General features: G+C 41.1%; 1 protein-coding gene across 2 annotated transcripts in view; it reads left to right on the top strand.

The window, feature by feature from the left end:
- The window catches only part of LOC107713762 (IQ motif and SEC7 domain-containing protein 2-like), a 24,659-nt gene that overhangs the window by 7,138 nt on the left and 5,823 nt on the right, over window positions 1-11,698 (top strand). For both annotated transcript variants that reach the window (XM_016519368.1, XM_016519367.1), the window contains exons 2-3: window positions 2,973-3,002; window positions 5,608-5,715. In XM_016519368.1, the coding sequence (XP_016374854.1) occupies window positions 2,973-3,002; window positions 5,608-5,715 (138 nt within the window). The remainder of the gene's footprint in view (window positions 1-2,972; window positions 3,003-5,607; window positions 5,716-11,698) is intronic.

Genomic DNA, 11,698 nt, shown 5'->3' with positions numbered 1-11,698 from the left:
TTTCAGGAATTCATTGGCTGAAAGGCCTGGTGAACTCTCTGGAGAATTAGGTGTTAAGGACACCGCAAGCCAACTCTGAACCGGGCCTCTCAGTGCCACTACCCGTTTGAGGTGAGAACACAGGAGGAAACCGATTCGACATGTAGGCAATAGAACCTAGCGGACGTGTTAGGAGTCGCCCAGCCCGCAGCTCTACAAATGTCTGCTAGCGAGGCACCACGAGCCAGCGCCCAGGACAATGCAACAGCCCTAGTGGAGTGAGTACGCAGCCTGAGCGGGCAGGGCACACCTTGTGACATTTGGACTGCTGTGTGTGTATTTGAGCACTGAGAACTGATCGCGTGCTGTAGATGAGAACTGAAGAAGTGGAGTGTGCGTGAGAGAGAGAGAGCACTTCTATCAGCGTGATTCCGCCTATCCCGCCTTCACTAACTTTAGGTTAATCAATAACGAATTGTGACTCCCGGGAAAAACGGGACGTCTGCTCACCTTATCCCTACCCCTTCGGGTGCTGATGCCATAGTTTCAGATCGCTAGTTCACCTGTTTTGAGGTCCTAAAGCTCTGAGTTCTATCCACGTACTGTCGCAGTGCGCATACAGGACAGAGCAAAGCTAGGGCCTCCTCCAGGGGCAGTGCTTGCAGGTTCACTACCTGGAGTGGTAGGAACCTTGGGCACATAGCTGGGCCGGGGTCTCAGTGTTGCACTTTAGTCAGCCGGCCCAAACTGAAGGCACGATTCATCAACCGAAAATGCCTGCAGGTCCCCCACCCTCTTGATCGAGGCCAGTGCAGTCAGGAGTAGGGTTTTCATAGAAAGAAACTTCAACTTCAGCTGACTCCAAAGGCTCGAATGGGGCAGTTTGTAGGGCTCTTAGCACCAATGCCAAATCCCAAGAGGGTAGGGAGGGAGGCCAAGGAAGATTTAACATCCTGGCCCCTCTAAGGAACCTGACGACCAGATCGTGCTTCCCCACCGACCTCCCCTCTATGGAGTTGTGGTGGGCGGAAATAGCAGCAACGTAAACCTTAAGGGTGGAACGCTGGATCGCGGCAGAGGGACTTCACCACGTTTGACGTAGCTGAGTATTTTATGTAACTCCGAGATGGTCATGTCCCCACAAGAAGAACATGCACCACCCACAAACGCTTTCTCAGCGTGACTAATGCCCAGGCACGTGAGACAGCGATCGTGACCGTCCTGAGGCGCCAGGAAACGTCAACACCCAGAAACACACGGGTAATAAGACATCTTTAAAAAGACACGATCACCTGTATTGCTCTTTTAGAGATTGCTCTTTTCTAATGCTGAAGCACGCAGGGGAGCGGGCCACCATCTTTGATGATCTCGTGACCACTGCTGCTGTTGTCGTAACGCCCGCACTTGCTTTTTTCTTTTTTTTTTTTCTTGCAATCACCGAAGTAGAGAGCAGTAGTGATGCACCACCGCTCAGCTCCAAAGCGAAAGGATGAATGAATGCGGTGCACCTGCTGCCTCTTATACCTGCGCTGCGAGGTGTGGCAGATGCGAATGAATTCCGCATGCCAATGCCCATTGGCTAGTTTAGTTACACTCGAAGCGGATTGGTCTCTCTGGCTAGATTCCCAATACGTGACGTCGAGCGTGACCGACTGAAAGGCAACCAATAAGGACCCTATTTACAGTAGATGAAATATGTAGAAATTCATCAGTGTTTTCAATCAAACAGCTGCATCAGTTTGAGCAGCATGAGACATTTTCACAAATGGGCTACCCTTAAAAATATACTTTTACATTACAAGTGCTCATTCAATTCAATTGAATGCACTTCTTTTTCACAAAAGTATATGACCCATACACTATAAATGCACTCTTCTGAAGCCATGGCTTTATGTGAGGAACAAATGAACATTTAAGGGGTTATGGTTAACACAGGAAGCCAGCAGTAAATCAGAGCAGTGGCCGATGTGTTCATTGCGTCTTTTCTCGTGGAGTGACCTGACGTTTATTACAGTGGCGTCTTCAAACAGTGCAGTGGGCAGCTGAGAGGAGACTCACCTCTAATGGCTTCTGTTGTAATGTTACAGTTCTGAGATCCCTCAGAACCGCAGGCATTTGTCATCCAGCTCCAGCATGATGTTTGCATTCAGTCAGGACAGAGTGTGCAATCTGAGCAGCCAGCAACTTTTAAAGATTAAAGCCAATATATCTATACAAGCCAGTGGCACAGATTCATAGTTTTACTCTCAATGTTGCATGCACTGGAGTTGATATTTGACATTCGAACACTAATATGTGAGGTGGGTCATGGCCACAGATGCTGACAGTACAGAGTGCTGCAGCCGTGACGTCAAAACCCGGAAGACTAATTCACCACTGGTTTCCCTTGGGATTTTCCTGTGGGTTTTTATAATAGGGTTTTGTAAGTCATGAGCAAAATAAGGTCTGTGGTAAACATAACTTGACAATAGTGTTGATGATACGTTGTACTGTTGTACAGCGTAAACTGCACACAAAACACAAAGCGTATGTAGTTACTTACATTCATTACAAACATTATTTAAAAATAAATAAATAAATAACTGCCTCAAAATTTGTGTTTTCGTAATGGGTGTGTGTAAATTATGTTGTAGAGCAAAATGTCCAAGTATCGTCAAGTTATATTTACCGAAGACCTTATTTTACTCATGAATTTTAAAACAAAACCCATTATAAAAACTCAAGGGGAATCAGTGGCACATTAGTCTTCTGGGTTTCGACGTCACAGCTGCAGTACTCTATATATGAATACAGTGCATAAAATTAATTCCTGAAATATATGCTGGAATTTATCATAATTCTAATTCTGCAGTGGCACTTGTTAAAAAGCACATGTATTTACAATAAATGAAGGTTTACTGAATGTTTTCCATTTCAGTGTGACTAAATGTGATTTCGATTTGTTCTACTCTGCTTACATATGTTTTTTTTCTTTAATTATTTTTGTGTTTCAGGTCAGAATATGGCAGTACAAGAATCGTCAGGTATGTTGTATGTTTACTTCTATTGTATTGGTGATGGTGAATATTCTCTGAATTTTAAAGCGTTTTAAACGTGATGTCCATTATTCTCCACAATACCCTGTGAAAATGCCTGCAGGTCCCCCACCCTCTTGATCGAGGCCAATGCAGTCAGGAGTAGGGTTTTCATAGAAAGAAACTTCAACTTCAGCTGACTCCAAAGGCTCGAATGGGGCAGTTTGTAGGGCTCTTAGCACCAATGCCAAATCCCAAGAGGGTAGGGAGGGAGGCCAAGGAAGATTTAACATCCTGGCCCCTCTAAGGAACCTGACGACCAGATCGTGCTTCCCCACCGACCTCCCCTCTATGGAGTTGTGGTGGGCGGAAATAGCAGCAACGTAAACCTTAAGGGTGGAACGCTGGATCGCGGCAGAGGGACTTCACCACGTTTGACGTAGCTGAGTATTTTATGTAACTCCGAGATGGTCATGTCCCCACAAGAAGAACATGCACCACCCACAAACGCTTTCTCAGCGTGACTAATGCCCAGGCACGTGAGACAGCGATCGTGACCGTCCTGAGGCGCCAGGAAACGTCAACACCCAGAAACACACGGGTAATAAGACATCTTTAAAAAGACACGATCACCTGTATTGCTCTTTTAGAGATTGCTCTTTTCTAATGCTGAAGCACGCAGGGGAGCGGGCCACCATCTTTGATGATCTCGTGACCACTGCTGCTGTTGTCGTAACGCCCGCACTTGCTTTTTTCTTTTTTTTTTTTCTTGCAATCACCGAAGTAGAGAGCAGTAGTGATGCACCACCGCTCAGCTCCAAAGCGAAAGGATGAATGAATGCGGTGCACCTGCTACCTCTTATACCTGCGCTGCGAGGTGTGGCAGCCAGATGCGAATTCCGCATGCCAATGCCCATTGGCTAGTTTAGTTACACTCGAAGCGGATTGGTCTCTCTGGCTAGATTCCCAATACGTGACGTCGAGCGTGACCGACTGAAAGGCAACCAATAAGGACCCTATTTACAGTAGATGAAATATGTAGAAATTCATCAGTGTTTTCAATCAAACAGCTGCATCAGTTTGAGCAGCATGAGACATTTTCACAAATGGGCTACCCTTAAAAATATACTTTTACATTACAAGTGCTCATTCAATTCAATTGAATGCACTTCTTTTTCACAAAAGTATATGACCCATACACTATAAATGCACTCTTCTGAAGCCATGGCTTTATGTGAGGAACAAATGAACATTTAAGGGGTTATGGTTAACACAGGAAGCCAGCAGTAAATCAGAGCAGTGGCCGATGTGTTCATTGCGTCTTTTCTCGTGGAGTGACCTGACGTTTATTACAGTGGCGTCTTCAAACAGTGCAGTGGGCAGCTGAGAGGAGACTCACCTCTAATGGCTTCTGTTGTAATGTTACAGTTCTGAGATCCCTCAGAACCGCAGGCATTTGTCATCCAGCTCCAGCATGATGTTTGCATTCAGTCAGGACAGAGTGTGCAATCTGAGCAGCCAGCAACTTTTAAAGATTAAAGCCAATATATCTATACAAGCCAGTGGCACAGATTCATAGTTTTACTCTCAATGTTGCATGCACTGGAGTTGATATTTGACATTCGAACACTAATATGTGAGGTGGGTCATGGCCACAGATGCTGACAGTACAGAGTGCTGCAGCCGTGACGTCAAAACCCGGAAGACTAATTCACCACTGGTTTCCCTTGGGATTTTCCTGTGGGTTTTTATAATAGGGTTTTGTAAGTCATGAGCAAAATAAGGTCTGTGGTAAACATAACTTGACAATAGTGTTGATGATACGTTGTACTGTTGTACAGCGTAAACTGCACACAAAACACAAAGCGTATGTAGTTACTTACATTCATTACAAACATTATTTAAAAATAAATAAATAAATAACTGCCTCAAAATTTGTGTTTTCGTAATGGGTGTATGTAAATTATGTTGTAGAGCAAAATGTCCAAGTATCGTCAAGTTATATTTACCGAAGACCTTATTTTACTCATGAATTTTAAAACAAAACCCATTATAAAAACTCAAGGGGAATCAGTGGCACATTAGTCTTCTGGGTTTCGACGTCACAGCTGCAGTACTCTATATATGAATACAGTGCATAAAATTAATTCCTGAAATATATGCTGGAATTGATCATAATTCTAATTCTGCAGTGGCACTTGTTAAAAAGCACATGTATTTACAATAAATGAAGGTTTACTGAATGTTTTCCATTTCAGTGTGACTAAATGTGATTTCGATTTGTTCTACTCTGCTTACATATGTTTTTTTTCTTTAATTATTTTTGTGTTTCAGGTCAGAATATGGCAGTACAAGAATCGTCAGGTATGTTGTATGTTTACTTCTATTGTATTGGTGATGGTGAATATTCTCTGAATTTTAAAGCGTTTTAAACGTGATGTCCATTATTCTCCACAATACCCTGTGAGTGCTTGCCATTATTATTCTGAGTGCTTGCTAACACCCTGCAAGGTGTTTGAGTTTTCATTTGGGAGCTCCGCATCCACGTGTATTTAAGCTCGGACGTTCTGCTGCAGACTGTGATGAAGTGTCTGAGTTGTGTTTCTGTCTGCAGAAGACATGCCTCTCTTCCTGTGGAAATGACAGACAGTCCCAGCAGCCTCAGATCAGCCGTGTGCAGGAGAACTGTGCCAAACCAACAGTGGAAGTCGGCATCCTTCGGGTACAGTAAATGCCCCCCTTTATTTAGATCATATTCTAGAGTTTTTGTATACTGTACTAGAATTTTTATTGTTAGTCATAGCAAATGGAATGCACTGTTTGGCTACTTTGTAATTATTTTCTAAAGTCCAGTTCGATGAAGACTCCTCATTAGTGGCTTTCCAATGACACTGACAATTCATCATTTATTTGTACACCTGATAGTATATTATAGGTCGTACGTCATACTAACATCTTCAGGTCATTAGGCACATTACTAAATGAAACACGCCCAAAGAATGATATTTATATTTATAATAGCATGCAGGTATGCAGTATTAATGAGTGGAACAAAATTAAAGTTTGAATGATTGATGTGAAATTAGTGATCAGCTAGATTCACTTCATGCTTCAGTCACTCTGAAGAAAAACATGTGCACCAGGATATCTGATGAGAAATGATGTCATGAATGTGTCAGTGGTTTGATGTCATCTTAAAATGTAACATGTCATGTTCTTCATATGGCTTTGACTGTGAGTTTGTTGCTGTGAAAGAAACCAGTGGGGCCACTGTTAGTTTATTGTAGCTTTGTAGCTTTCATAGGACATTTAATGCAAGAAAACAAAATAATATTTGTATTTATTGGGTTTGGCAGTTTGTCTGAACGACACTCATAGCAGAATAAATGTGTGCATATAAAAGACAGTTCGACAACGGCAGACTGGGCTGATAATTGAAGGTGCTGTAAACTTTTATTTTTTGGAAAAAAAAAACACACACATATAATGTTGCTACTACGTGACAGATATCACTGGTGCTGTGAGAAATCACATCAGCCCTGGGGCTCAAACCTTTGCTTTTTCTTAAACTTTCACAGAAACACTTTTTGCTTGTGTGCATTTGGGTTTCCCGACATGCAGAGTTACATTTATAATATTAAATTGAATAAAAAAATGATGCATTATATATAGTTGAAATAAGTTTGCAGAATTTACAGGACATTTAGCTTATTCAAAGATTAGATTTGGATACTAACGTGTCAAATCCATAAACTATTTCTTCATAATTGCCTGCTGGAATCGATATACAGTATACCTTTCACCCCATCTTTTGGTATGTGGTTGGAGCGAGTGATTTTGGCAGGTGTAATGTATCATACAGTGAGTGAACAGGCTGGTGTGCTGATATCTGCACATCTGCAAAATCATGCAGCCTTTTATTGCAGAAATTGAAGTGGTGACTTTATTTTGATATGTGGGCTGCATTTACAGTACCAAACATTTCAACATGGTTTGAAATCTTCTGTCTGAATGTGTTAAGAAGTGTTCATGCAGCACTTTTATTCTTCCAGATGTGAGACTTGAAGGTGACCTGAAGTTTTTCATGGATTTTCTTTCACTGATTTGAGTTCACTGGGATGCTCTCTAGTTTCAGTTCTAGTAATTCAGTCATCTTGTGTCTTGTGAGATCACATCAGATTGCTAAATAACACACACCTAGAGAGCTATTCATTTCTTAAAGAGGGTTTCAGGTTGAATAAAAAGGTAGAGCACTATCAAAAGCATTTGCAGCGTAATCAACAAGAGGGTCAGAATGAGGGTCGGGACTCGTCGTGTTTTACAGTTATATGACTGTTTTTCATGCAAAAAACTCTCATGACCACTTGAATAAGGTCTAAAAAAGAAACTACAGCCAATTTTAATTTATAGACTTGTTTCTCAGACAAACTGTCTGACAAATTTCTCAGACAAATACTCAGACCAGTATTAATGTATTATATCTTATATTCATTCGGTGAGGAAACAATCAAGTATTTCAACTAAATCATGTGACACGGTCACCATAGAAATATGCTGAAGTCTATCAACCAGTGGATTTAAACATCTGTATTTACACATACGATGCAGTGAATGTGCTGAGAATATAGTCCAGTGTGTTATTAAAGGACACATGTATGAAAATTAATTTGGCACCTGTTGCAACACTCTACTGTCCGTCTCCCCAATCTCATAACTGATTTAACAGTAATGAATGTGATGGTTTATCATTGCATTGATGCATTTGATGTTGTTATTGAATAACATTAGGCTATTTGATATAGCTTTTTAGACAGACTGAAATCTCTGCAGGAATAAATAGGCTATAGTCAATGAACGTAGATGCAAATGTGCCGCTGCTCTGATTTGATTGTTCTTTTAGCAATAGCAGGAGGATCCTTCAACAATAATACTACACAGACATCTGTTCTAGGCCCCCGGTACATATGTTATTCAACAGTAAGCTCAGTAAAGTTCATGTGGGCTAATGGCCAGCGCACGTCTCAGTTCAAACACTGGCCTGCATAAGCATCGCTAATTCTCAGTACTCTCAGTACTCTGAAGGACTGAACTGGACAGTCTCTCTTGTAACACTGTGCCTTGATCACTTTCAGTTTCGAGAAGGAAGGACAGCTATTGCATGGCAAAGTCTGGTGACAAGTCGTCAGTGTACTGAACCTCTAATTTTTAGACAGACTGAAATCTCTGCAGGAATAAATAGGCTATAGTCAATGAACGTAGATGCAAATGTGCCGCTGCTCTGATTTGATTGTTCTTTTAGCAATAGCAGGAGGATCCTTCAACAATAATACTACACAGACATCTGTTCTAGGCCCCCGGTACATATGTTATTCAACAGTAAGCTCAGTAAAGTTCATGTGGGCTAATGGCCAGCTACACGTCTCAGTTCAAACACTGGCCTGCATAAGCATCGCTAATTCTCAGTACTCTCAGTACTCTCAGTACTCCGAAGGACTGAACTGGACAGTCTCTCTTGTAACACTGTGCCTTGATCACTTTCAGTTTCGAGAAGGAAGGACAGCTATTGCATGGCAAAGTCTGGTGACAAGTCGTCAGTGTACTGAACCTCTAAAGCAATGAAGCGCAGTAGCGGACCAGAGCAAATTCATAGTTTGCATAATCAAGGTGTAGCTTTAGTGAATGTGGTCTTTTAATGTGTGAATGCATTAAGCCACATTAAGTGTAATGATAAGCTAAAAATGTGCTTCGGTAACAGCTAAACGAATTCATTTTATAAAAAAGTTAAAATATTAAAAATGTTATTTAACATTATAAATATATTAGGTTAAACCAACAAAACTAAATTTAAGAGTAAGAACAGGTATAAATAGCTTAAATTGCATAATCAGTTATGTGTGACCTTATTTCATGTTAATATGGCAAATCAGATTTCAAATCTCAATCTTTCATTCTGTGGTCATGTGTTCAAACACAGTCTGTGCAGTAATCTTACTGGTTGATTACCCACGATTCCTCTGTCTTGACTCTGTACTCTTGACCGACGGAAAATGAAAAGTTGCGATTTTCTAGATCGATATGGCTAGGAACTATACCCTCATTCCGGCGTAATAATCAAGGAACTTTGCTGCCGTACCATTGGGTGCAGCAGGCGCAATGATATTACATAGCGCCTGAAAATAGTCCCCAGCTAGGTAACTTCCAATAAGCCTATTTTCAAGCGCTGCGTAATATCATTGCGCCTGCTGCACCCAATGGTACGGCAGCAAAGTTCATTTTTGAACGAGATGCTAACGGCCTAATCAGATTCAATGATCTATGCTAAGCTACAGCTAAAAGTGCTACCGCCAGACCCCGAGATCGGCTGAATGGATTCGAAAACGGTAAAACTCAACTGTTTAACTCTAGGGGAGTTGGAAAATGAGCCTATTTTCAAAAATAGTGGAGTGTTCCTTTAAGGTGCCGTCACATATGCTGCTGTTTGGCGTATTTTCATATAAAACGCAGAAACAGGACATGAAGACATTAATTCACATGTACACATGAAATGATCTTCTGCTGATACTGTAATATAAGAATGTTTTTTTCAGAAAGGTGTGTATGCTTTTGTTGAGAGCTTTCTGGCAGACTGGGCTGGTTTATTTCTGGAATCAGTGGTGACATCATTAGCATCATTCAGAGGTCAGAGAGGTCAAACACTGCAGCTTCACACACTATTTTAACCCCAGTTCCGCCTCCACCATGTGTAAATCACAGTTAAATCTGTCTTGTGTTTTAGTCTGTGGATAGAATGCAAACAGCCCATTGTTACACTTGCATGTCCATTTTTAGCACAGCTGCACAGCAGAAAATAGTCTGTGAGGTGTCAGAAACAGAAGCAGGAATTCCCAGCCATGCACCATCACTGCTACTGTATCGCTGATGCTTTCCATGGGACACTTTTTAGAAATTAAATCTCATCTGAAATATAAAAAAAAACAAGTTTTGGGCTGTTAGCATGAATATGTTAGTGACATACAATGACATGCTGCTGTATACATATGCATTCAGAATTTATAGTCTCTCTCCATCACCAATACGGATCAACAATTTTGGTTCAAATGCTGTCATGAATCTGAAGGTCTGAACGCAGACCACAAAACATATTCAACCCATCTGATTTCTACACAGAATGCTGTATTTTAAAACACTATGGAGGAGATCAAACATTGCAAACAGTTAGAAGAGTAGTAGAAGATTACACACTTCTCAAACTGCACGTCATCAGCATTACTAAAAATGATCACAGTCCTTTTCCTGTAGTTACATTTCCGTATTAAAGGAGACATATTATGCCCCTTTTTACAATATGTAATATAAGTCTCTGGTGTCCCCAGAATGTATCTGTGAAGTTTCAGCTCAAAATACCCCACAGATCATTTATTATATCATTTTGAAAATGCCTATTTTGAGTGGAAGCAGAAACACACTGTTTTTCGTGCCTGTCTCTTTAAATGCAAATGAGCTGCTGCTCCCCGCCCCTTTTCCAGAATAGAGCTGCGCCATTACAGCTCGGACCTGCTAAAAACATCTGTTTTGGTTCTGATTATCATGTTTATCGCGCTGAAATCTTGCATTTTAAACCATATGAATTTAACTTCTGATATACGGTTTTCTGAGCGCACACATCCGAAGCACACGCACAGAAAGCGGCTGTCACAGCATGTGAGTACTAAACTAAGTTCTCATTCACACACAAGTTTACATTAAAAACACACATGAGTTACAAAAACAGTCGGTTATGTCTGTGAAGGTAAACAGCTGCATGTTTATTTTAGATCTGTGTGGCAGCAGCAATATACAGTAAATAAATCAATAAATCCACTGTTCTGTTGTCTCCTCTGAGGCTGGGACTCTAAACAGTGTTCTGTGCTCGTCTGTGCAGCCAAACACAGAACAGTTAGCATGCTTCGCTCAAACTTTTGCCATGGCATTAGAGCTGCTACACCATTGTCGCTTGTGAAATCAAAATGACGGCGCCATGAGTGGAAGTTTACAGATTAAGGGGTGGTAATATTATAATGAGATCCCTTTGCCACGAACAACAGCTCAATCTGGTTCATAAACACCAGTCAAGTGTCATTCGTTTCTCCAGTGAAGTCTGGACCATTACAGAAATGTGAAGTTTTCATTTAATTAAGTGACATTTATTTTATTTATTTTCATGTGATGTTGCAATTTAACAGCAGTAGCACCAAAATATGTTTGACAGTTAATCAACAGTGGACAGGTGGTGGGTAATAATAATAATTCTGTTTAGTGGACAGGTTTCATGCACATCTCCAGGCCATATTTTTTTTATATATATTTCATATATATTTAGTACCATTACAATTTTTTCAGATAGTGACACTATATTCATGGCAGTTACCACACATGGAATTCACATTGACAAATGATTAATTTACTGGCCGTGCTGTTTAATTTCTCAGAGCAGAAAGAGATTCTCTCTCTTCCTTCCTTGATCTCTGGCTGTGATGTTGATGTATTATTACGTGTGTAATAGGCTCTGCATTCAGGGTCTCTCTCCTCCTGTTTCTATGGAGACCAGAGAGCCAATCAGCTGCCTTGGCTGTGGACTGTACTAAAGGCTGCAGATGAAGGAGGCAGAGCATGTCTTACACATTAAGATATCGCAGACACACGCACACGCACACACACACACACAC

Source organism: Sinocyclocheilus rhinocerous, unplaced genomic scaffold, assembly GCF_001515625.1.
Source record: "Sinocyclocheilus rhinocerous isolate Xijiao unplaced genomic scaffold, SAMN03320098_v1.1 scaffold569, whole genome shotgun sequence".
In the NCBI taxonomy this organism is placed as follows: domain Eukaryota; kingdom Metazoa; phylum Chordata; class Actinopteri; order Cypriniformes; family Cyprinidae; genus Sinocyclocheilus; species Sinocyclocheilus rhinocerous.
Note: the sequence above shows the minus strand (reverse complement) of the source record. Positions and strands in the feature narration are given on the sequence as shown.